This window comes from Prunus avium, chromosome 4 (assembly GCF_965620075.1).
Source record: "Prunus avium chromosome 4, drPruAviu1.hap1.1, whole genome shotgun sequence".
NCBI classification, from domain to species: domain Eukaryota; kingdom Viridiplantae; phylum Streptophyta; class Magnoliopsida; order Rosales; family Rosaceae; genus Prunus; species Prunus avium.
Genome location: NC_142287.1, coordinates 24,376,072 through 24,401,811, shown reverse-complemented (window position 1 = coordinate 24,401,811; position 25,740 = coordinate 24,376,072). Strand labels below are relative to the sequence as shown.

At 34.4% G+C, this 25,740-nt stretch overlaps 3 protein-coding genes across 7 annotated transcripts; all 3 read left to right on the top strand.

Annotated features, from left to right (window-relative positions):
* Positions 1–10,546: 10,546 nt before the first annotated feature.
* Positions 10,547–16,454, top strand: LOC110773349 (tRNA (met) cytidine acetyltransferase, putative (DUF616)). Of its 2 annotated transcripts, XM_021977860.2 has the most exons (10): positions 10,547–10,702; positions 10,792–11,577; positions 11,970–12,248; positions 12,403–12,616; positions 12,740–12,849; positions 12,939–13,138; positions 13,906–14,009; positions 15,005–15,192; positions 15,326–15,525; positions 16,055–16,454. In XM_021977860.2, exons 2-10 carry the CDS (start codon positions 11,313–11,315, stop codon positions 16,253–16,255), a joined length of 1,761 nt encoding a protein of 586 aa, XP_021833552.1. In that variant the 5' UTR covers positions 10,547–10,702; positions 10,792–11,312; the 3' UTR covers positions 16,256–16,454. The 2 variants fall into 2 exon arrangements, with proteins under 2 accessions (XP_021833552.1, XP_088108673.1); XM_088252547.1 differs by having other exon boundaries at positions 10,549–11,577.
* A 1,827-nt stretch (positions 16,455–18,281) lies between these two features.
* Positions 18,282–19,774, top strand: LOC110773294 (uncharacterized). The gene has a single exon (XM_021977796.2). It carries the CDS (start codon positions 18,975–18,977, stop codon positions 19,407–19,409), a length of 435 nt encoding a protein of 144 aa, XP_021833488.1. The 5' UTR covers positions 18,282–18,974; the 3' UTR covers positions 19,410–19,774.
* A 1,016-nt stretch (positions 19,775–20,790) lies between these two features.
* On the top strand, positions 20,791–22,451 carry LOC110773306 (cytochrome c oxidase copper chaperone 1). 4 transcript variants are annotated; one of them, XM_088251573.1, is made up of 2 exons: positions 20,791–20,939; positions 21,876–22,451. In XM_088251573.1, the coding sequence occupies exon 2, from the start codon at positions 21,908–21,910 to the stop codon at positions 22,151–22,153; it is 246 nt and encodes an 81-aa protein (XP_088107699.1). In that variant the 5' UTR covers positions 20,791–20,939; positions 21,876–21,907; the 3' UTR covers positions 22,154–22,451. The 4 variants fall into 4 exon arrangements, with proteins under 4 accessions (XP_088107699.1, XP_021833501.1, XP_088107701.1 ...); XM_021977809.2 differs by having other exon boundaries at positions 20,894–21,026; XM_088251575.1 differs by lacking the exon at positions 20,791–20,939 and adding an exon at positions 20,996–21,098.
* Positions 22,452–25,740: the final 3,289 nt, after the last annotated feature.

Sequence of the window (25,740 nt, the reverse complement as noted above, 5' to 3'; positions counted from 1 at the left end):
TTAAAAAAACATTTCAACCCTTATTTTCTTTCTTTTTCCACCCAAAAATGAAGATTCAAATTTAGGACTATGTTCCAATAACAAAGGAAGTAAAAATCTTACAAAAATAAGAGCTTTAAACCTAAATAGTTTGGAAACTCTACTTACGACGAACACCAAAACAAATCTTAAATTTTGAATTTTAACTTATTTAGTTCGCCATCAAAACTTAAGTGAAATATAAAGACACATAAAAATTGTATTATTATTTTTTTATAACAAACGTTAGGAGATTGCATTAATAATTTGAGGAATGCTAGCAACCTTCTTTCTAACATTCTATTTTGGACATTCTTCCTTTTTCTCATGACAAGTGTCACTTTCCTTACACTTAAAATAATGTCATTAATGTATCACACAAACTAGTTTTTGTTTTCCAAATTTACCCTTATTGAATGTATTAACCCTTTTTAATAACAAGGTAATTTTTTTACAACTTTCTTACTACCTTGTTAAAAAATTAAATAAGAAAATAAAAACTGAAGTTTTTTTTTTTCAAAGAGAACGTATGTTTTGTTAAACACAAAATAATTATGATATCACTTTCATGATAACAATGTCATGAAATAAACTTTTTTTTGTTAAATGACGTTTTTTCTTATTTAATTTTTAACAATATGCTAAGGAAATTGTAACAAAATTTGGATAAGTTGAAGGAAATATAAAAGCTAATGCATTTAATAAGGGTAAACTTGAAAAACAAAAACTAACTTGTATGATGCATTAATAAAATTGTTTTAAGTGTAAAAAAAGTGACACTTGTCATGAGGACAAGGAAAAATGTCCAAAGGAGAAAGTTAGAGAGAAGGTTGCTAACATTCCTCTAATAATTTACGCCACAAAGGCTACAAAAGCCGATACGTCACACAATGGGGTTACAAACCCACAAAGGGGTGTGCAGATTGTAGGGATCCATCAAAAATACTAAACTTATACAATTTACCTCCCCTCAAAGCCAAAAATGTATTCACCAAAGCCTCCTTGGCCTTGGGCTAGGTCATTTGAGCATACCACATCATTATATTTTAATATCATTGTTGAAAAAGGAGAGAAATTGTTTGTACAATATCTGGCCAAGCACTCCCCAAGTACCCAAGGCTCCGAACAATCGGCATCGGCTACCGATGATATTGTCTCAAAGCAGCAAAAGATCGCTACAGGCCTGTGCAGTCTGGAATCGGTATTCCCTACCGATTCTGCAGAACCAACCTCAAAACACCCGCCCGAAATATCTAAGGACTCGTGTCAACCTCATAGGGCCCTCTCATGAGTCCCACATCGAAAATGAGTACCAAGAGCATACAAAATGCCCTCTATAAATAGGCCCCTTCACTACGATACAGGGTAAGACTTTTAAGCTTGACTTCTATACTTTTATATGGTCAACAACAAGAACTCTTAAAAACAATTTTACTTGAGCATCGGAGGGTCTTAGGCTGGTTCCACACCGGTTCCATAGACCTCACGAACCTCAAACTCTCTTCTATTCAGGATCTGCATCAAAGGACAAGAAGGATCTGCATCTATCACTCAATCGATCTGCTAGATCGTCCTCATCACTTGTAAGTTGCACTCATCTCTATCTGTTCAGATTTAGTGCCAACAGAAATATATAAGCTAATTTTTTCCTTCAAAATGAGAGAATCAACTACTTATTTCAGCCAAATATTAAAATAAAATAAAATTTTTATTAAGTTTTTTCATGGGTAGCAAAAGAAAAAAAGTTCAAACATTAATAAATATATATATATATATATATATATTTAAAATTGAAATATCTTCCAACATTTTTTTTTGTTGGAGCAAAAAAGAGTAGAAAAGATAACTAAACCATCTGAAACTCAAATGTGAGAAGCATATATAAGAGCGTAATCTTTAAAAAAGATTCGCGACCTAAACCAAACACAGGAAAACAAAAGAAAAAGAAAAAAGAGAAAATCTTGGACTCCTCTTCAATGTGTTCAACAAAACAGCATTGCTAGCGATCAAAAACAGAAGCCTGCTCCTCAGCAACGTCAACATGGATCTGAAATCCCGTGATGAAATATCTTCCAACATTAAGAAGAGATGTGTTGGCGCAACTAAATTGAATAGTTAGAAAAAAGAATAATCGTAATAAGGGCAAAATAGCACTTTTGACAAGGTGCGAGTGCATGTCACGTGCTGGAAGGAGGGTGAAAGTAGTATAAATATCCTTGCTCTCAGTAAATTGCCTCCGTAGTTCGGAAAGAAAAGTTGGGCTGTTAATGTTTTTTGGGTGATTCAAGTCGTTGCCTTTTCCACTGCTTATTAGGTGACAAAATTACTGTCCAACTCACTCACACCGTAAACTCGATACAACAAACCCCTCTCCTCCTCCTCCTCACCCAACCAAAAAATGACAACAAAAAATAAATAAATTATAAATATTAAAAATGAAATATTTTTGTTTACCACTTTAACTTAAGGTTTATACTCACCATCATTCTCAATATTTGACACGTGTTTATTGACATAACCATAGTTCCATTAATACAAAGTAAATAGTTAATTATGGTTATACCAACAAACACGTGTCAAGTGTTGAGAATGACAATGATAGTACACATTGAGTTAAAAAAGTGAGCAAAAACATTTCCGTATTGATTTAAAAAGAGGTCATTCATATTTTCCAGGATCTAATATTAAATTATGATGTTAGGTTTCTTATTTCCAAATTAAGCATCTTATGATATCATCAGTTCACCTCTCAATCATTGGACCCAAGTTACAAATAATTTCTTTGACTTTTGTTTCATATGAATTAATTAAGTACTAGTAGTAGGTGATTCTTTGTATAAATATTGGAACAACTATATCTTCTTCCTTTTTTGTTGCTCTTTTTGCCAAAATAAAATACTAAATATGATTCTAACAATTTTTTTATTATCATTTTTCAGTAATATCTGTTGGATTTTAGCATAGGGTTAAAAAGATTTTTCTCTCTCTACAATAAAAATGATTTGTCCATAGTCATACTTGGTTAACAAACGAACTTTTATTCATGCAATTTTTAAGTTAGTATTTACCACAACAAGCTAACATTTAGCCACTCTTTTCAAAAATAACAATTGCTATAAACTTCTTCAAGAATAGCAAATAAAATTAGGGGTGCATACTGCCTACTCAAACCAAATTAGTTTTTTATTTATAGAAATTCTAAGGTGTGATAGTCTATTATCATGTAGTGCTATCGATCCGGATATTATAATATAAATGAACGATGAGATTGATATGCCATGAATTTAGAATATAGTACTAATCAAGATATTATAATGAGTAAACTAGTAACACTACTACGTGGCGATATGATCGTCATAGTAAAGAACTACGCGGCTAATGTTTTAAAGTTTATAGAACACTAAAGGTTTATAGATATTCTCTTTTTGGTCAAAAGTTTTAGATAAGCTGCATATATCTTAACATTCACACTCTATTTTTAAGTACTTGTTATATCAAGAAAGTTTCACTACATCGAAGCTTGATAATGGTGTCTCTACGTATTAAACAAATTAGAGAAGGGATATTCAAGGCATGTGATCGCAATGTCTCATGAATGCGTGTTAAGTCATCGAGAGGTAAGTTTCTTGAAAGGATGTCTCTTGTTTGAAGGAACGTTTTCAGCTTGATACGCTAAATTATTATTAATATAAACCCTAAACTTCATATAGAATTCGTAACATCGCATTAACATATTACATTGTGTGTGACGTCACACATAACGACATTTAACTCTACACGTCATGCTCTAAAAAAATCATTATAATAAAATTCTTTTTGTGTGCATGAAATTTAGGATTAGGTAATAATTAGATCCACATGAAGGACATGTAAAAGTGAATTATTAGTGAGAGTAAACAAACAGTAATTAAGTAAATTTTTAATGCTAGTCATGATGAATCATTTCATGGGGAGGTTCCACCAAAGCTGCACTGCATATATTAAAATTTACAAGCCACATGAAATTGAATGACCTAACAAGAGCTGTCCATGTCTATTAAATTTGATGAACAGTTCTCTACATAATCATGCGTCCATGAAATTTATGGCTCTGTCTTCCTCCCACCAGGACAAACAAACAGCTCCATGGGACCCGACCCATTTTCAAAGTTTTAGGGTTTCCGCAGTGGGCCCCACTCCTTTTGGCCCTCTGTCAATGTATATTTTGATCTCTGTCCCCACCCAATGCCAGCAGCCTAAGTTACACATGTTTGTAGGAGGCAAAGGCAAAGCTTCTCACAACAATGTGTGCCTGCCTTTCTTGGCTTTCTGGTTTGTATTGTAGTCATAAACAAATGGAAAACTTGTATTTAATAATCTTGTGGTTATAGAGTCGACTTATATGGATGGAGCCCAGCTATGGTCAAGGTAGTGAGCAAGAGCATCGAACTTAAAGGGACGACAAAACCAACAAGTCCAAACAACTACTTAGCTCATATCACTAAAATTAAGTAGGATTGGTCTCCAGCAATCCAACTGCACATAATAGCAGATAGAATAATAGTTAATTTAAGATCTGTTTGATAATCATTTCAATTTTAGTTTTCATTTTTTATGCTAGAGTATAGAAGGAAAAGAGAGAGAATGGAAGTGAGAATGAGAGTGAATATGAAATTGAGAGCGGATGATGGGAGAGATGAGTAACAAAAGTGAAAACTAAAACTAAAAACCGAAATCTATTTGAAATAGTTTTCACTTTTATTACTCCTCCCTCCCATCCTACCCTCTCATCCTCACTCTTATTCTCATTCTCATTTTTCCGTTGGTGTTTGGTTTATCTTAAATTTGGTTCAATAATACTCTTTGATAATTCCCCACTATAGAATGATTCTGCTTGGCACGAAATTGGTGTTTGCCAGGCCTCAAGCTTTCTTTCTTCGGCCGGATTGCCAGTTGCTTAAATTTTGTCTGGGCCTTGTAATTTGTTGGTTTTGGATGGGCCAGGGGCCCCATTATATTTTTCTTTGATTTCTTTAAGAAAATAAAATTTATTGCTTTGACCACTGCCCATAAATCAGGGGTCCACTCAATTCATTGAATAGTACCCAAGTCACATGGTCTTGCAGTTCGGAGGCATCAACATTTCTATGTTATTTTACAAGACAAAAAATCTAAATAATACCTCTAGTTTAACATTTATTTATATTTTTGGACGAATAGTTTAACATTTATTCATTCATAAGTATTTTCATACCTCTAGCCTACATTCGCAGGCTTATAGCTCAAGTTTTGAAGAGCGTTTATTCCTGTAGTCAAGGTCATTGGTTCAATTTTTCCTCCTCTAATATCGTTCGTATTAAAAAAAAACTAGCATATATTCTAAATAAAATTTATTTTAATTAGAGTAACATGTTAATTTCTCCCTCAAATTATACCAGGAGTAGGGTTGGGCATTCAAACTGGTAATCCGGTCAAACCACCCAAACCAAATCGATGATTTAGGTTGGTTTGGTTTTTTTTCAATATTTTTTTGGTCATCGGTTTGAACCCAAACCAAACCAAAATATATGGTTCGGTGTATGATTTGCAATATTCAAAACTACGGTTTAACCAAACCAAACTGATGGTATTAAAAAAATATTATATATAACACATAGTTTCCCTTTCTTTTTTTCCTCCTCCTTCTTTCTCTCTCTCTCTTCTTTTTCTCCTCCTCTTCTTCTTCTTGTTCTCCATCTCTCCCTATTTTTCTTCTTCTCCTCTTCATCTCTCCCTCTCTCCATCACTTTTATTTCTTCTCTCTCTCTCTCTCTCTCAGAAAGCCAAAAAACCCAAACCAAACCAAACCAACCCATCAAATCCGATTAACCAAAGTGATCGGTTTTCATCAATCATGATTTGGTTTTGGTTTCCAAAATAGCCAAACCGAGGCTTACGGTTTGGTGTTCGGGTTGAGCCCAAAACTGAACCAACCCAAACTGAGCCCACCCCTAACCAGGAGTGTTAATTTAGCTCCAAACTTTTCTTAGCCAATTTCCCCCCTGAACTATACAAAGCTGAAATGATTAAGTGGTCCTCCAAGTGAACACTTGACGTTATTCAACATGTTGTAAAAAAAAATTGGAGTGGTAAATTGACATTATCGATATAATTTAAGGGGAAAAACAACACATTACCCTTATAATTAACCTTTTTCAAGATATTTTTTTTTTTTCAAATTTCTTCTTCTTAGTCTTTGAGATGCCAAACAATACTTTGATCAACAAGGAAACTAATATATTTAATTTGTAGCCAAATTATATGTTTGTACCATATCTGATCCTCCACTCATCCATTGACACGTGGATCGCTTAAACTCCCCAAATGCCCAAAGGCTCCGAACAATCGGCATCGGCTACTGATGATATTGTCTCAAAGCAGCAAAAGATCGTTACAGGCCCAACACAGCCTACAATCAGTATCCCTTACCGATTTTGCAGAATCAACCTCGAAGCACCCGCCCGAAATATCTAAGGACTCGTGTCAACCTCATAGGGCCCTCCCACGAGTCCCACATCGAAATTAAGTACTAAGAGCATACGAAATGCCCTCTATAAATAGGCCCCTCCACTACAATACAGGGGTAAGACTTTTCAGCTTGACTTTTATACTTTTATATGGTCAACGGCAAGAGCTCTTAGAAACAAACTTACTTTGGCATCGGAGGGTCTTAGGCTGGTTCCACACCGGTTCCATAGACCTCACGAGTCTCAACTCTCTTCTATTCAGGATCTGCATCCAAGGACAAGAAGAATCTGCATCTATCATTCAATCGATCTGCTAGATCGTCCTCACCACTTGTAAGTTGCACTCATCTCTATCTGTTCAGTTTTAGTGCCAACATTATACTTTTACATTCAATTTCATGATGTGAGTTTTTGCCTAATTTTACCAATGCAAGAAACTAATGTCAGAAAAGTATACATTCACCTTTTAATCATTTAAAAAAATATATTAAAACAAAATTTCAAACTATCATTGTAACTTTTTTGAATCATGCAAAAACCAAAACAAATTTGCTCTATCTTAATTGGGATATCGAGCCTCTACATTTAGCGATTGTGCATCTATCTGCATTTCGCAAGATCTGAATCATTCTAATAATCTAATGACTCAAGATATGACACGTCAATTTTTAACTTTTGACATGTATCTATTTAATTAACTCTAATTTAACACTATTAAGTTTAAAAGAATTATTAAAACAAAACAATAAAGAAAAAATAAAAAACCTAGCAGCCATCCTTTCCTACCCACCTGACCCCACGATTGCCATCATATCCCACCCCTAATTCCTCTCCACCGTCCACAAATCTCTTCCTCTATTCCATGAATGTGCATCATAGTAGTTGTGGTTTTTTCTCATCATGTGTGTCTTATCCCATCCCTGATTCCTCTCCACCGTCCAGAAATCTCTTCATCTCTTCCATGAATGTGCATCATAGTAGCTATGGTTTTTTCTCATCATGTGCGTCTTATCCCACCACGACTGAAATCTTATAAAAAATAATATAAAAAATGGCATCATCGACATTTAGCAAGGGTGAAGACGTCATCATAGTTGCTTAGTCATACAAATTCCTAATTGTTTTGAATTGGAGAGAGAGAGAGAGAGAGGGAATAGGAGAGGAGGTTGGTTGTGAGGAAGGAAGGGGGTTGCCGTTAGTGAGGTGGGGTGAGGTGTGTCATTAGTGGCTGATAGGTTTATGGTTTTCGTTTTCTTTCTTCTATGGCATGTTTACTAATCCGTAATTGGATTAGGGGGAATTGAATTAAGGATGAATTGAATTGAGGAGGAATTTGATTGAGGAGAATTAGATTCCGGATTCCTATCGAAGTTGTTTACTAAACCATATGGATTGAGGGGAGTTAAATTCCATATTCCTATTGAAGTTGTTTACTAAACTACATGGAATTGGGGTATGAGTGGTACTAATTACTCAAATGTCCTCGTTGTTGGGTTAAAGTATATGAAAATTTTCAAAATTTGAATATTGTGTGAGGATATAATGGGTAAAAAAAAAAAGAATTCCTAATGGGTTCATTTTCCAGGAATTAGAATATCACCTCTCACCTAGGAATTGAATCCCTCCAAAATCATGAATTCAATTCCTTATTTTGTGTGGGCCTTGCTTACTTTCAATTCCTTGATGTGAAGTAAACGCAGGAATCCTCCCTATGCGGAATTCAATTCATGATGAGAATTTCAATTCCTGATTAGTAAACACACCATTAATTTATTTAGACTTAACAATATTAAGTCGGAGTTAATTATACAAATGAGTGTAAAAATTTTAAAATTGACATGTTGTATATTGAATCGTTAGATTTTTAGAATGGTTCAGATTTTGCGAAATGCAGGTAAATGCACAGTCGCTAAATGTAGAGGCTTAGGATGCTCTTAATTTTTCAAAGAATACTGTTTGTCTCCTTCATACGAATCACAATTTAACATATATGCAAAAACAATTCATAAAAAACACAAAGAGAAATACTTATGCACACCTGTTATACTGTTATTAACGTAAATGTAGAAACTCCTACTTACACAAAACAAATGTAATACGATTTTATGAGATCATTATTGAGATTTTCGTCAAGTGGATGATGGTGACAATACTAACAAGGGTGGATGACAGAATGTGAGTTTCAAATGGAGAACTTAAAAGTCGATTTCATCATCAAGTTGATGGGTATGTGACAAGAAAAAGATTGGTGGATGACTGAAAGTGAGTTTCAACTTTCAAGTTAGATTTATACTAATCAATTTTCAAGAACTAAAAGGGCCCTTAAGTTTCCCTTTGAAACAATTTAAAGTTTTATTTTAACACCTAAAAGGTTCATTTATTGTAAAAGGGCCCTTAAGTTTCCCTTTGAAACAATTTAAAGTTTTATTTTAACACCTAAAAGGTTCATTTATTGTAAAAGGGCCCTTAATTAATTGGGTCAAAATCCATGAGTCATGTGGTCATGGCATCTAGCACATACGTGGTGCCAAGTTTAGTCCCATCATCACAATAATATATTGTTATTATTGGCTTTAAATTTGAAATTGGGTTGGGACAATAGTATATGTCCCTCCAGATAAAAGAGGAAAAATACCATGTCCATAAACAGTTCCCTTGTATTGATGAGGGATTTTTTAAATCATTTTATTTGAGGGATACCATTTAAGGTATTTTATATAAAAAAAATTTCAACAATTGAAATCATCTATTCTTTAAGTGTTCATTCATAGATATTCTTTGGAAAAAATTAGACAAATCGGAAACCATTTAGACATCTAATGTTGTCCTATAAAATTAATGAACAAGGTGCTTTAAGAAAGTATTAAAATTTCAATAATTTTATTGAGTGGTCAAATGATATTGGATTCAAGTGATTTTTTATAGAGATGATCTTTGAATGAATATCTACAAAATAGACGGTTTGGATTAATGAAATAGAATGTATGGTGGGCCCTATAAAGGTGTCTCTTAAATAAACTTATTTTATTTGACGAGTCACTCAATTCAAGCTCATTATGTCCATAGAAATTTAAAGGCCAAAAAATATGAACATGCCCATTTAAGATCATCGAGTGATATGTGGGATGTGTCTGGTTGTAGCATAAATGTGTCCATATTATGAGATTATTAAGGATGTGTTGGGAATTGTTTCAACAAATGTTAAAAGTATTTTCTAAATATTAAAAGTAATTATGATAGCGTTTGGTCTAACTCAGTGGAAAATAGTGTTGATTTGCAGACTGGAGGTCTCATATTCGAATCCTCATGAGATCATAGTTGTTGTGTGTGTGTGTGAAATCCCCCTTCCCTATAGTTAGACTATCGCTTTTACTAAAATAAAATAAAAATATTTGACAAATTTTTTTAAAAGTGTTAACGGGTTAGAATAACACTTTTTAAAGTAACATTTAACATATGCTTCTTCATCCTCTTAAAAAAAAACACATATGCTTCTTCAAAAATCACTTATATTTGCAGCTATTTTATTTATTTATTTTCCATGGGTTTTCAAAATTTGGTTTGGTGTTAAAAAAAACTTCTCATGTGCTAATTGCACCATATACAAGAGCAAATTGTGGGATCTTGCATTGATTTTCCACAAATATTCAGTCACATCCTTGGGATGTTCAACCAATCTTGCATTCAATGAGAGAAGTACTAAAATCTCTCTAGCTATCTACATGCTTCCTATACCATACCAAACCAAATTTCAAAACCAATTCTTTTTTTGGGGGACTGTTTTTTTCTTATTGAATTGAACAATAGTGCTTTTCAAAACCAAATTTAATGTAATAAACCAAACATTTTTAAGTTGGATTTGAAGTGTGATTAGTGCTTACCAACTGACCATTATTGTTGCTCAAGAACATTATAATGTGGTCTTAGTAATAATGGAGTGATGGTCGGAAATCTTCGTTACTTTCAGATTAAAAATATAAAACATTTAATGGTTATCATTAAGGTCCAAATTCCATAATTAGAAAGCATAATAAGTTTCTAATAAATAATATAATAAAAGATAGCATTAATGAGACAACAGCGCGGATGGTAATCCCCAAAATATTCGCCACCGAAACCCTAGAGACACAGAGATATAATATGGATAACCCCTAGAAGCTTTTTAATTGAGTTCGAATTTGGAGCGCTTTTTCTGATAGGTACGTAAATGGAAACCTTTTTTTCTCTATTTTAAACTATGGCATTCAATTCTGAGTTGGCATTGATCTGGGTGAGTTTTCGATTTTAGGTTGGATTTCAATGCTAATTTGATTTGTGGGTTTTAGTTGGATTGTGCATTGGAATTGGTCTTTTTAACTTTTTGGAAAGAAAAGTGTTTCTCGGTGGTGGGTTTTGCGTAGAATGTGGTTTGTATGATTTTGGTTCGGAGAATTCAAGCACATTGGTCTTTCAGATCCTATGTAATGATAGTTTTGTGAATTTGAGTTCCATCTGGTGGTGGGTTTGGTGTTTTGGGGATTAAGCCGGAGTTATTTCAAGGCGTATTTGGATTATAGCTCTGAAGAGGAATTAATTGTGGTGTTTGTGGTAATTTGGAGTATGATTTGGTTGGGGAGCCATTTTTTCAATGATATCTTTGCAAAAGAATTGTGGGGACGTTGACATGAATTTGGAAGAAGTTTAGTTTGCTTTTGTATAGCATTTTTTGAATTTTGGATTTTGGAAAAAGAATTTGGGTTTCCTGAACGAGAGGCTCTTGTAGAAGAAGAAGGAAATGAAACTTGAAGCATTTCTGGATTTGAAGGTACAATGACTGGAGGGTCATTAGGTCTACGTGCAGGGAGCTATGGATCACTACAACAACTGCAACAGATACAGAATGGCTTTTCACATAATCTGCCCGCACCTGGTCTTACGCGCAAGTCTTCCAAGTTGCTTCTTTCAAGTTCGAGGGAGAAGGAAAGAGTTTTGCCCTTTGTATGTAGATTCCTGGGTCGAAAGAGGGTCACAATGCTTCTTTTGGTTGTCCTTGCTCTTTTGGTTTTCGTATTCAATTCCTTCACTGTAAATAAAGGTTTGTTTTTCTTTATCCCTGCTCCTTGTACATGCACACTAATGTACTCATTTTTAACACAGGGATTAGTATGCAGAGTCCTGTATTGATCAAATTTATAGAGTTGATGCTTACAAGTATCTAATTGTCTAAGCTTAATATTATTTTGGTACTTTGAGATTGTCTTGATATGGGACATGATTTTACGGATGGAAGAAACATGGTCATTATTTGCACCTTTAGTTGTTACAAGAAATATCATCTGATTGAGTTCACATGCTTGTCAAAGTTTGAACCAATTTTGGTTTCTAGAATGTTTTCTTATTTTCTGTACAAATTTCATTTATTGTTCTCTACATTTCTTTTAAATAAGCTAATACATTTTTCTTTAATTTTTTATGATGTTGTACCAGAAAGCAGTAATGTCATTATCACTCAACATAGTGAAAATGTGATACCTTACCGCAAGGATAGGTCAAGTAGTTCCATAACTTTCGCAGGAATGGAAGATAAACATGACATCAAAATACCTTCGACAGAGAATACTGTGAAAGGAAATGTTAAACATAGAACCCTGATTCCTTCTCCTTCCCATCCCCTTATTCAGCCATCTACTGTTGTTCGTGACTATTGTGAAAATTTTGCATTTCCCCCTCCTCCTCCAACTGATCGAAAACGTTATGGACCACGTCGTAAGTCTTTGCTTTTTTCTTTATTCTTTCAGTGATATTCCCTGTTATTCAATTTGGTTTAACATCTTTACATGAACTTGAGAAGTTATCACAAACATTCTGAGCTAATGCATATCCTGTTGACGTACCATTGATTTTGTTCATTTTATTTCAGCATGTCCAGTATGTTACCTACCTGTGGAGCAGGCTATAGCTAGTATGCCAAGCTTCTCCTCAGAATCATCTGTCCTACGTAATTTGACATATGTTTATGATGAAAATCCGATAAGAATTGAATCACATAGAGGTTCTGAATTTGGCGGGTTTCCAACTCTGAAGCAGAGAAATGATTCTTATGATATAAAAGAATCCATGATGGTTCACTGTGGGTATGTTTACTTTTATTATTTGTTTTGCCTGGTTGCTTTTTATTATTAATGAATCGGTGATTCTCTTTTATTCTGCTGATTGCATTCATCATTCTTGTATTCACTTGATGCTTTTCTTGTCAGATTTGTGAAAGGAAGTAAACCTGGTCATTGGTCTGGATTTGATGTTGATGAAGCTGACCTTATGGAGTTGGAGATGTTCCATGATATCATTGTTGCATCAGCTGTCTTTGGTACTTCCGAACTTAAGAAATTGTGGGATGGGATGTTTGCTTAACTATATGCTTGTGGTTACTTTTTCTAATGGTTGTGTCTTTGTTAGGAAACTATGATATAATACAGCAGCCAAAGAACATTAGTGAGTTTTCGAGGAAAAATGTTCCATTCTACATGTTTATTGACGAAGAGACAGAAGCTTATATGAAGAATTCCAGTGTCCTGGGAAACAGTAAGAGGGTAGGATTGTGGAGAATTATCGTTGTTCGTAACGTCCCCTATAGTGATGCAAGGCGTAATGGAAAGGTTAGTTTTTTTAAAATTGGTTTGGTTCATCCTTTTCACCACATGCCACAATATAACTTAGATCAATTGACTTTATTATTTATTTATTTATTTATGGTTTCAAGGATTTACCGGTGCTTTTAAATGTTTAGTTTCTTCCCAACTGCATTTAGAGATGGGAGACTGGTAATCTTAAGATTAGCTTATATGATTCATAGGAACCGAGAGAAGTATTTCATTGTGAAGAAACACACAGAATATACAATTGTTGATTGGTATAATTTGAGCATAAGACCTGCACCAAGCTGCCCCAGCAATTTTATGACCTAAGCCAATGTTGAGGGAACTTGCTTGGTCATATGCAACCATACTTTATGTCATGTTCATATACTATTTGGGGGAAATTCTTTTAGACATTTATTCAAGGGAAAAAAATATTTTGGATAGATCTGGCTGCAGCGATCAGTTCAAATTCAACTTCCAGTTTAGGTTCTGTTCCAATTGCCGCTTGGCAAGTTGTGTTGAACCTTAACCTGTAAATACTGGGCTTTGCCACTGGAGTTTGGTCTGTCTTAGTCAAATTGGCACTCCTAACCTTGGTGTTCCCTTTATGCAGTGGTATGGATTTTAGGGAAAGTTAATGTCATCTATTATATCAGGTGGTACTTTTGATTTAATTTAATAGAAATAAAGGTGTTCTATTCACAATTTGCTCATAAAGTTCTGGATTGAGAGGGATTTTTTGGGAAGATTTTAGATGTTATTGACACATCATGTTTTTGTGGCAGATTCCGAAGCTTCTATTGCATAGGCTTTTCCCCAATGTCAGATATTCTATATGGATTGATGGAAAGCTTCAGCTTGTGGTGGATCCGTATCAAATCCTTGAGAGGTACACTTCTTTTCTGATTCTGTTCATAAATGCTATGTGCACGCCTGTAGTAGCCTAGTTCCAGAGTTTTTGCCTAAGGGTTTAAAAGATGGTTCTTTCCTGAAACAGTTGATGCTGTTAATTTTGGTCCTGTCATGTTACTTGGTACGTTGCAACTATTTAAATATTGAAGGTTCTATAAACAACCTCATATTGTTTGCCACTTGTTTGAAACTCTAATTGGCTTTACAGATGATAATCAACTTTGTGCAACATGCAAATTTAATGCTACTCTTGGAAGTTGTATGATGAATTACCTCAGTACAATTTTGTTTATAATTTTCAGTATTAGGAAAAAAACTTTGGTTAGATTTGTGCAGAACTATGGTTGCATCACAAAGCCATGACTGGTCACTGGATTCTTCCAGTGAAAGCTGAGCTGTTATCCAACTTTTCCACTTTCTTTTTATTTATTTTTTGGATATTGAAATTGACAGGTGCCAGAAATTATTGGTTGCTTTGTTGGTATATTTGTTGTGTGTTGTAGTAGATCCTCCCCCAACCTGCACTCTATTGTGAAGTTCTGTCAAATGGCACTGGGGTTTCTCTAGTTCTATTTTCTGTGATCTTGTAGTTCAAAGTATGCCAAAGTAGACTCTCTGATCAGCTTGTGTGAAAAGAATGGTAGATTTTAAAATATTGTTAAATTAAAAATTAAAAGGAAATATAGCTGAAGTAGAGGGTTAGAAAAATAATTTTTTTTTCTAAGAGGAGGATCTTTAATAATTTTTACCTGAAATATTTTTATAAACAGTTCCAAAATAATTGACAATATTAACATTTTATGGGAAAAAGTTTGACATATCTACCCTACCTCATACAGAAACTAGGAATATGCTTTACTATTAGTAATTTCAACAGTGTGAAATTGGCGATCAGTCATTGTGTTGTGCAATTCAAATTGATTTTGAGCTTTACATAAACCTTGATGTTTTCAATACTTAAATATTGTTCAGGTTCTTATGGCGTCAGAATGCGAATTTTGCAATTTCGAGGCACTATAAACGGTATGATGTGTTTGAAGAGGCTGAAGCTAACAAAGCTGCTGGAAAGTATGATAACTCCACCATTAATGAGCAGATTGACTTCTATATTAAGGAGGGTTTACAACTTTATTCAGAGGCTAAATTTCCAATAACAAGTGGTAGGTCATTTATGTACAGTGATATGTAAGCTTATGCATACATGTGACAGCGTATGTATTTCTGCATGTTATAGATTTTTTTTTCTCTTTATTTAATCTGGAATTTAGCATTTTGCTCTATGACTTTCTTCAGATGTTCCTGAAGGTTGTGTTATCATAAAGGAGCACATTCCCATCACAAATTTGTTTACTTGCAATTGGTTCAATGAAGTTGATCGCTTTACCTCCAGGGATCAATTAAGCTTCTCCACAGTGAGGGATAAAATCATGGGAAAAGTAAATTGGAGCATTAATATGTTTTTGGATTGTGAGAGGCGCAATTTTGTAATTCAGGTATTAATTTCTTTTAGGAATATCTACGGTGATTGGAAAATTATTCAGTGTATTTTATTCATAATGCTTTGTTTGTTTTTTGGAATATTGTTAGGGCTTGTAAGGTTGTTGTATGAGTCACAGGGTTCTGTTGACACGTTGACCAGATCTAATTATAAGTGGCTTGCTCGGCATTGTCTGAGTCACCAAGTCTTTTTTTGGGTACCACAGAAGATTGCATCTGTATTTTGCAGTCATGGAGATTTTGATGCATGATTTATTTTGTTGTTGTCTAGATTTAGATGCATTGTTGACGTATAAATACAAGATCTCTGTAGGTTAACGGTGCTCTTTTGAGAGGCTGGGAATTACTTGGATAATGGTTCATTTGCCAAATAACAATCTTATGCTGTGTAAACTGTTCTTTTTGGCTTCATAGCATAATATGCCAGACTAAGTTATGAGGTCCTTTTGTCTCTCTTTCATTTTCTTCCTGTCAATACATAGGGTTTACATGTTATTATATGTTCATTGTGATTGCAATGTACAGGCATACCACCGAGAGTTACTGGAGCACATGCCTCCTCCACGTCCGCCTAGGGCTATTATTCGTCTTCCGCTACCTTTGCCTCAGAGTACCACATCTTTAAAGACTCCAACCAGGAAGAAGATTTCTCTAAAGCGTGGAAGAGGAGATAAGAAGCGCCATCGTAAGGTTGTTGGTGGTAGTAGAGACAGCAAGTCATTCTAATTGTTCCTTTTTCCCCTTAATAACTTTTTGACTATAGGAAAATGTAATCTCCCTCCCCCTTTGTCACAAATTATACATCACGGGGTAGGAAGATTTGGTTAGATCTGTGCAGGATAGGAAACGACAGATAAAGCTCTAATTTTTGTTTGAGAATTGTTGATATCTATTCAATTGTTTTTTACGAGCACTTTTATCCAAAGTCTGCTGTCGTGCAAATTTCTGCCATGTTCCTCTTGCCTCTTGCTTGCTTTACAAATCAGTGACACATAAGTATTGTTTGATGTCCCAATCCAGAATCCGTTTCTCAAAATAACCAATAGTATATTGTAATTTGCAATAATCCCACTTTTCAAAAATTTGTTCACAACTTAAATTGAAAACAAAGAAAGCAAAGAAATAGAAAGATGATCCAATTCTGCAGTTTGAGGCCTTAATGGGAAAGGCAACCTTGATGCTGTGAAAGATAAAACATACCAGGGAAGCAATAGATATTCACAATTCTGCAGAAAAAAGAAAAAGAAAAGAGCTTTTAGCTATGGAAGCACATGCACTAGGAAGTTTGGAACTTGTGTGAAACGGGGATAGCATTGGTTTACTATTTCCGGCCAATCATGGCATGCCACGTGTGATAACTTTTCCATGTGGTAGTTTGTGATTGGTTGGTGATAGCAAAACAGTGTTATCCCCATTTCACACAAGTTTTTCGGGAGGAGGAGGCTTGCTTTTGCAAGAATTGATGCTTTGATTTGATTAGGGCATTGGTCAAGACAGAGCTGCAATCATGTAGGATGGACGGTGGGCCTCTTCATCTCCATGTGATCCCATACTGGCCATTAGTTGGCGGTGTCTTGGCAAGTGTGCCATGTTCCCTGAGCAATTTGAGGGATTGATCAAAGCACAACATAAGCCAATGTCCAAAGATTTAGGGTTTGGCCACTTCGTAATAAAAAGCCTTTAATGAAAGAATAGCCATTTCCACAGCTGTAGCCTGCAAGTGAGGTCTCATAATGACTTGTTCTTCTATGTAAATCTCAATTTATAAGATAGAGCAAAGTTGTGGTCATTGGGTTGGTGTAGAGAACAAATACAAAGTAATAGCTGTATTGCTTTACAGCCATCCATTTCAAAACATTTGCCATTTTTAATCAATAAACTTACTTGATCAAGTTACGTATTTATATGCAGCTGCAGAAGATTCTGTCAGCACCAACTGACAGTGTGAGGTGGGTTTTCTAAATTCTAAGTGAAAAGAAGGTGTTAGCTTGAAAGGATTCTAACTTGGAGTTGAACTCCTTCCCTTTTAGTTTAGGCTTTTACTAGATTCTGCTCTGACTGAATTTGAAGAAAGTAACATGGATGCAATGTTCATTTTCTCAATGTATGAAAATTTCAACCCTTTAATGGGTTGAAAAAAGCAAAATAAAAAAGCACAAAAACAAAAAAGAAGGGAGAGTTGGTGCACTTGAGCTACCTTTTCAATATGGTAGAGATTTATTATACAACCGATAATTTACTCTAAATTGATCTAATCTATGAGAAATGAGTTTCAAACTTTAGTGTAAGGGGCAGACACACCATCCTGGCCTAACCCACGTCGGCAATATGGTTGGGATTTTAAGAATCCTCCAATCTACCCAAAAAGTAGTGAACCATCAAAGAATGAGTCATGGGAGGCCCTCAACATCAATTCAAGACATGAAAGCACTTTTCTTTAGGAAACTTGTTAAAGATATAGGGATTTTCTTTTTAAAACTTTCTCTAGCTACAAAGAAGTCGATAAGTTAATCAAATTCAACACCAATGATTAATTTTAATGACTTTACTTCAAACTGTTTTTTTTTTGGGTCTGATTACTTCAAACTGGTTGATAGATATCAAACAAATGGTGGCCCAATACAATTCCAAAAACAACATTTTGATTTAAAATAGACCAAAAAAAATCATGTCGACCCATTGGTTCCATGACCCCACAAATGTTCAATTGCTTGTAGGAAGGAAGGAAGTAACCAGAAAAGTAAGGCATTTTTTTTGCATGAGGTGTAGGTTTTTGTAGGCCATTTATAGAATCTTTAAATATCTACAAACTACAGCTAATCAAATGGAATTCACACAAATAGAAAAATCCCTCCACTGACAATAAGCGTGTTGTAGTTGCTGGAATTACTCTCTCATCAAAGCCAATTCCCAAAGATGCATTCCTTCTTCCTCTACCTTTACCAAAAACCCCTCCATCAGTTTCATTTCCTTTCAGAACCCCAAGGTTTTGTTTGATGTGGAAAACATTGAAAACTAAGGTTAGGGTTTATTTGGGTTTCCTTGTTTAAGGTTTGATTCTTGGTTTTAAGGGTTTTCTTGTGGAGACAATCTTGAATCTTGATCATTGGGGCCATCTGGGTTTATTGAGTTTTAGAGTGGAAGCTAAGTTAAGGTTGGCTTCTGGTCAATTTACTTGCTCTGGTTTCTGGGATCTCCAAAATGAAAGTTTAGGGTTTAGGGTTTTTGATGAATATGTGATTTTTATCTTTTCTGTGTTGTAACATACATTACAGGGTTCAAGAGATTATTGGAAACTGGTTTTGTATGCTTTCTGTCATAAGATTATTGGAAATCAGGGTTCAAGAGATTTCTGTTGAGCAATTTTGGTTGAATAGAATTGAATTGAATGCAAGCTTATTTGTATAGAGAAGAAAGATAAGGGTTTTGCCTGGGGTTTTAAGCAATGGGGTTATCTGGGTTTTTTCTAATTTGTATGCTCCACTCTGTTATTGCTCTGATTTCTGGAGCTTTGATGATGTTTTACTCCTATGAATTTTATGTGTTCAGCCATGGCCATGAGACAGCAAGTAAGCTCCAAGGGTCAACACCCCATGATCAGCTTTTAATTCAAACCGCGGATTCCTTATCCGGCTTGCTTCTGTTTTCCGTTGGATCCCTTTTGTTCATGGTGGCTTTTGTCAAGGACAACAAGTTCCAGAGCTTCTTTGCTAAAGGTTGTGTATTGCTTCACATTTCCATGGCTATTTGGAGAGTTTACTTTGAGAGGAAACTTGAAGATCTTGCCTGTGATTGGCCAAAGCAGGTTGCCGGAGACATCACACTGGCGCTTTCTTGGGGTTTTCTTCTTGTGTACTCATGGAGGGAGAAGTATGATTAGCAAAGAATTGATGTTACTTTGCTACAAAAATCAGTGGATTTCTGCTTATGGAGGAACACATTGTTGGATGGAATAGTGTGCTTTGGTTCCTCTGCTTCTTGGTCATGTTATGTGGAAATTGCAAGGTGGAGGCTCTTGCTTTGTGCATAAGATTGCAGAGTAAAAAAAAAACAAAGATTTAAGATTTCATTGCTTAGTTTAGTGCTTAAACCTTGTTAATCTTGAACATTCTCTACAAACCGTTTTCCATTTGCAATTTTGCACATTCTGTTGGCCCCATGTTACCAGTGAGCTTGTAAATTTCTTCCCATCATATGATGAATAAAAATTTGGCAAATGTATTTAGCTAAATTTCACTTGATTAATTTTTCGTGGCTCACATTCTGAACATTAAACTCATTGTTTTGAAGCATGAATTTGTATCTTATGGCTAATATAATCTTCACATTATGGCTGGTGCTTGTTTGTAGTTAGTTAAAGTTACCCTAATTTGTTCTGTTTGTTGTCAATATTGACATGCGTTTTTACAGTAAAAATCTTTCTTACTGGCCCTGTCTGTCAAGGGATTTTCTTCCAAACTACTTGCAGGGTTAGACTTTTCATTCTTTAGATTGTTTGACCTTGGTAGTTTTAAACATAAATAGTTAAGCCTATAATTTCTTGATGATGTTAAGTTGGTCCAAATTACAGTTTACAGAGCCCATGGCCTAGGAGTTGTGAGCTACAAGGCAACGAGTCAGCTAAACTTAATAATATCTCTTACTGGGCAGAAAAACTTACTTGTAATGGGGATAACAAAACAGTGCTATCTCCAACTAATAATATAATGATACATAGAAAAGTTATTTCATGTGTCATTGCGTTATTGACAAGGATAGCAAAAAGTGTTATTCCCGTTGCATGAAAGTCTTTCTCTTTAATGGGGGATAAAACATAAGAGCAAATGAGGTAATTGACAATGAGGAAAAAGAGAGGGAGAATTAGAATTGTACTATATATTAGTACATTTGGGTAATTTGAAAAAAAAAACAGTAGTAGTTCGGTTAATGATTATTTGGTCTAGCGATTTTTTTTTTGCAAATTTGGTTGTGTTGTTGAAAAAGAAAAAAAGTAGTTGGAAAAAAAAAATAAAACAAAGAGAAGAGCACACTTGCATGACCCAAAATAATCTATCTACCGTCTTTAATTTTGTCATTGTAATTATAAAAATGAAATATTTGTCCGGACCAACTAACCTAATTCACATTTGCGAACAAAATTTAGGCCAAAAGTTGGGGGCAAGTGTTCAAATCACCCAAATGTTTATTATTCTTCCTCAAAAGCAAAAATAAAAAATAAAAAATCACCCAAGTTTTCAGCGTTTTATTTTCTAGGCCCATTGACTCATACGCGGCCCAATTTTAGCCTTGAAAATTTGAGCGGCCACTTTCGTATTCCAGAGAACATTACAGCTTTTGAGAGCTCCCACTTTCTGTCTTCCACAAAACACGAGCGTTTGAGTTCTAGAGCTTCTCCTTGTTATTTTCAGCGGTATGTTATTCTTTTCCTTCCTCTTACATTTCTACGACTACTTTCCTTAGCCTTCTGAGCATATTCCTATCATCATCCTCTTTATCCGTACGTTGTTGTTATTCTTTTTTGTTCAGAAAAAAGACAATAGATTATAGATTTACTTCCATAATCTCGTGGGTATGGCTGTTTTCTTGTTTGATTAAATGGGGTTGCTTTACTTTTCTTTTGGGTTTTCTGTTTTGCCTTTGTGTTGTTAGTTTCTACTGCTTTTAATAAATATTTGATGTCTGGGAGTGGCTTGTAAGCAAACGCCCACCATATGCTCGAAGAAAAACCCGAACGGATGTTGGCCAAAGGATATGTCTTGATTGAAATCCAGAACTAGTTTCAATTCCTCATCTCGGGTTCTCTGTTTTTGAGTTCCTTCTGTGGATTAGAGCCAGTTTGGAGAAGTATCGACTTCAAAAAATAAGGAGAGAACAAGATTTCCTTTTGAAGCTGAAATGCTCTAGTAAATATTCCCCTGGTTATTACTTTTAGAAATTGGCTGAATAGCTTTAATATTGAAATTGGGTAAACGTTGTTATGATATGCAGGGTTAGTCGTTTCGGCTTATTTGGTTTCCTAATGTCTCAGTTTTAATGGTAATTGATTTCATGTATTTAGTAGAGGTGTGGATTAGTAGATCTGAAACTGATTGCTTGCTTAAATAAATGGTTTTGTTCTTTATGATTGTTGCCTCTCTTTTACTTGAGCTAGTGACTGATTAGGCAAATCATTAGACAAACAAGTTTAATGCTTCTTTTGTGTATATATTAAGACAACATATCTCTCTCTTTCATTCTCTCTGTTTGGTTACAATATATTCATATGCAACATCCTTAATGAATACTTGTTTATCACAAAGACTATGCCCTGCATTGAATTTGATGATCTTCATCATCTTTCTATTAGGTACTATATTTTTTCGTCAAAGACTTTGAGAAATGGGTGGAATGCCGACAGAAAATACTTCGTCTGCCTTAGCTTTCCCAGGGTCGCAGCCAAATCAAGGATCAGCGGTCACTACTGCACCTAGCCTGGATACAAAGCCGAAGAAGAAGATCTGCTGTGCTTGCCCGGATACTAAGAAGCTGCGTGATGAATGCATTGTGGAGCATGGTCAAGATGCTTGCACAAAATGGATCGATGCTCATCTCAAGTGCCTTCGTGCAGAGGGCTTCAATGTTTGAGATTGCTAGAGATGGTTAAGATAATAAATTGAACATTAACCAGTTTTGAAAGAATACATTTGTTTTAGGTTTACAACATACAAGAAGATAATATCTGAAAGTTTGAAAATAATGCATGGAGAGCTTCTGTTTACCATTAGATGCAATCATTTTACTTGTATTTTCTTTTTTTGGTAGATTGCAGTCTTAAATTTATAAAGTGCAGTACACATTGGTTGATAAGTTACAGGATTGATCTCAGTATCTGCTTTTGTCTTGTCTAAGTGTAATTTGTTTTGTTAAAGGTTGTTTTCTTCCATGTGTTTTTTTGTTGTTGCTTTTTCTACAGTTTGATTCTTGAAGTGTTTTTCCCTTGAGGCCACCTGACTTGATTGACTTTCCTTTTTGTTACCTGCCTTATGTTGGTTACTTAGAATTGTCATTATGTTGATTACTGTTGGTTCAGAGTTGAACAAAGCTGATTAAAGGAGATGAAAATGTTCAGTCTGTAGCCTGCTGGTGATGTAACCAGTTGTTTTAAATTTCTCAGTTTTAAATATATCTCAATCCACTATTACAAGAGCTAAAATTGGTATGTGTTAAATTCTGTTGGAGTTATATATTTTAAGTTAATCTAATTTTAGATTTTTTTGGTCACATTGGGAGGAAAGAAATCCCTTGGGCCCCGTTTGGTTCATGGAACGGATTTGATGGGAAATCGTTTCCCAAGGGATGGGAAATTATGATTCATTTTCCATGTTTGGTAATGCCGGGAAAGTAACCTGGAAATATTACTTTATTTCCTTTCCCATGTTTGTTTTGAGTAGGAATGGAAAGCTAATTTTGTTTAGTTTCCCAATTTTACCCTAATTAAAAATATGTTTTGAATTAAAAAATAAAAAAGGGAATACCAATAGTTGTTGGATAAAACTGTAATTATAAATTATTAGTAAGGACAAATTAGTCAGAAAAAAGGTGCATTTAATGCTAGTCTTACTTTCCCATGAGAAGGGAAAGTAAAACCCAAGGAGGAAGGATTGCTTCACTTTCCCCCCTACTTTCCCATGAGCCAGGCAATGATTTCCCATGCCTGACTTACCAAACATGGGAAAGCAATTGATTTCCCATCCCAAAGTTTTCTTTCCCATGAACCAAACGGGGCCTTGGGGTTTCGAACCTGAGGTGTCAAATAGGGGGAAGGGAGAGGCCACCATTGTGGTGCCTGCTCTTGATGCAATTTAATTTTAGTTTAACCATGTTGAATTATGACCAACTCAAGTGACAGTAAATATAGATCTTAACTGACACTCGAGTTGCATTTTCATGTTGAATTATGACCAACTCAAGTGACAGTAAATATAAATCTTAACCTACACTCGAGTTGCATTTTCATTAAAATATAGTGGGGTGGGAGCTAAGAATAGAAGTATTTTTCATTAAAATATCCATAAAGTCCTTGACTTGATAATTTATTACCAGTACAGATTGAAGTGGAAAGACATTGCTGTCTGTTGACCGGCGTGCTTGAAATATTTTATAAAAAATTCGGTATAAGTCTAAAATCCAAAATAGAATTTGGATGCCATCCTCGTAATTATTGTTATTGTTGATACAAGTTCTTTGACTTTTGTGCCATGTACGATTACATTCCTTTTTTGATTTTTTGATATTTACATATTATTTTTTTCATTTTTAAATTACTTAGTTATTCCCATCATGCCCCTAAAAATTAAAGAAGGTAAGAAATTAATTTTTATGATAACAATTATGAGGCTTATTATCACAAAATGTCCCTCAGGTTTACGAAACTATCAAATTGCATCCTTAATGTTTTTTTGTGTCACTCGTGGTCCTCAAGGTTAGTATGTGTGATCACAAATGGTCCTTGTCGTTAGGTTCCGTTAAAAACTCCGTTAGTTTGCTGATGTGGCCTTGAGGTTCACACATCTATCACACATGGTCCCTGCGAAATTTTTTAATTTTTTAATTTAAAATTCATAAAATTTTGGTTTTCTTTTTTATATTATTTAAAAATATATATTGTATTTTAAATACATATGACAATATATTTTTGAAGATGTGGGCTCCACATATATGCCACACCAACAAACTAATGATGTTTTTTTTAAAATAATTTGAAATTCATAAGATTTAAAAATGAAAAAACCATTTATAGAAGGATTTTAACCTTGAGGACCATTTATAAACCCTAAACCCTTGGTTTTTTCATTTTTAAATTTTATGAAATTGAATTTTTTTTTTAAAAACTCAATTAGTTTGTTGATGTGGCATATATGTGGAGCCAACATCTAAAATAATATAGTGTCATGTGTATTTAAAATACAATATATATTTTAAAATAATTTAAAATTCATAAGATTTAAAAAAGAAAACCAAATTTTTTTGAATTTTAAATGAAATAAATTAAAAAAAATTGCAGGGGCCATTTGTGATAGGTGCGTAAACCTCAAGGATGTTTTGTGATATATATATGCCACATCAGCAAACTAATAGAGTTTTTGACGGAACCTAACGACAGAAACCATTTGTGATCACACGTACTAACCTTAAGGACCACCAATGACAAAAAAAAAACATTAAAGATGCAATCTGATAGTTTCGTAAACCTTAGGGACCTTTTGTGATAATAAGCCTAATTATGATATTGTCTACCCTAAACCAATTCAGACTCTCTCTCAGCCACAATCTCTGTAACTTTCACCAACAAGTCAGTGGAGCCAAATTCTTTTCCCATTAAGCCCTCCAACTTCTCCAAGAAGTCAGCTATCATTTACCCTATGACTCTTCTATAATCGGCGAGTTTCATTCGAAACCAAAATCCTTGTTTGATTGATTTTCTAACTGGGTATTTATCAGGTTGCTTATTAGGTATGCAAAGCTGTGATTTGCTTACAAATCGCTGCAACAAGGTAAACGAAAACAAAAAAAAATTCTTTTTGCATAGTTTCTTGCGTGCGTTTTCAAATTCATATTGGGTCTTTGTGGTTGTAATTCTTTTGGGTTGAATGGCTTATAGGTCAGGGCTTCTATTCGATCCACAAAAAGTGATAAGGTTGAGTGGGATGTCTAAAAAGTCTTACACCAGATCCTACAATTCCATGTATGTTGGTTGTTTGTGATCTGTCTTTATTTACCTAGTATTTAGGTATATTGTCTTATATTTACCTAGTAAGTAGGTACATTATCTTATATTTATCTAATAATTAGGTATATTATTTTATATTTACCTAGTAATGAGGTACATTATCTTATATTTACATAGTAATTAGGTACATTATCTTATATTTACCTAATAATTAGGTATATTATCTCATATTTGCCTAGTAATCAAGTAAATATTTGTTGGGAAGACATCACCAATAATACTCCTACTTTCATTGTTTTATATGAACTTTTTTTATTTGTTCTTATGCTTGAAACCTCACAAATCAACCTTATGGATACGTACAGTTTTATGTTGGTGCTTGCCTATAGGTCTTAATTTTCATTGTAAGATAAAATATGTGGGTCATTACTTTCATGACTTAAATTGTATTTTATCTATATATTAAGTAAATATTGCAATAGTTAATTGTTAAAGTATTTTA

Excerpts from the sequence above, each read along its gene's own strand:
- LOC110773349 (XM_021977860.2), top strand. The coding sequence starts at position 11,313 with ATGACTGGAGGGTCATTAGGTCTACGTGCAGGGAGCTATGGATCACTA. Across the intron at positions 14,010-15,004 it reads CCGTATCAAATCCTTGAGAG|GTTCTTATGGCGTCAGAATG; the intron begins GTACACTTCTTT and ends AATATTGTTCAG. Across the intron at positions 15,526-16,054 it reads GGCGCAATTTTGTAATTCAG|GCATACCACCGAGAGTTACT; the intron begins GTATTAATTTCT and ends TGCAATGTACAG.
- LOC110773306 (XM_088251573.1), top strand. The coding sequence starts at position 21,908 with ATGGGTGGAATGCCGACAGAAAATACTTCGTCTGCCTTAGCTTTCCCA.
- LOC110773294 (XM_021977796.2), top strand. The coding sequence starts at position 18,975 with ATGGGGTTATCTGGGTTTTTTCTAATTTGTATGCTCCACTCTGTTATT.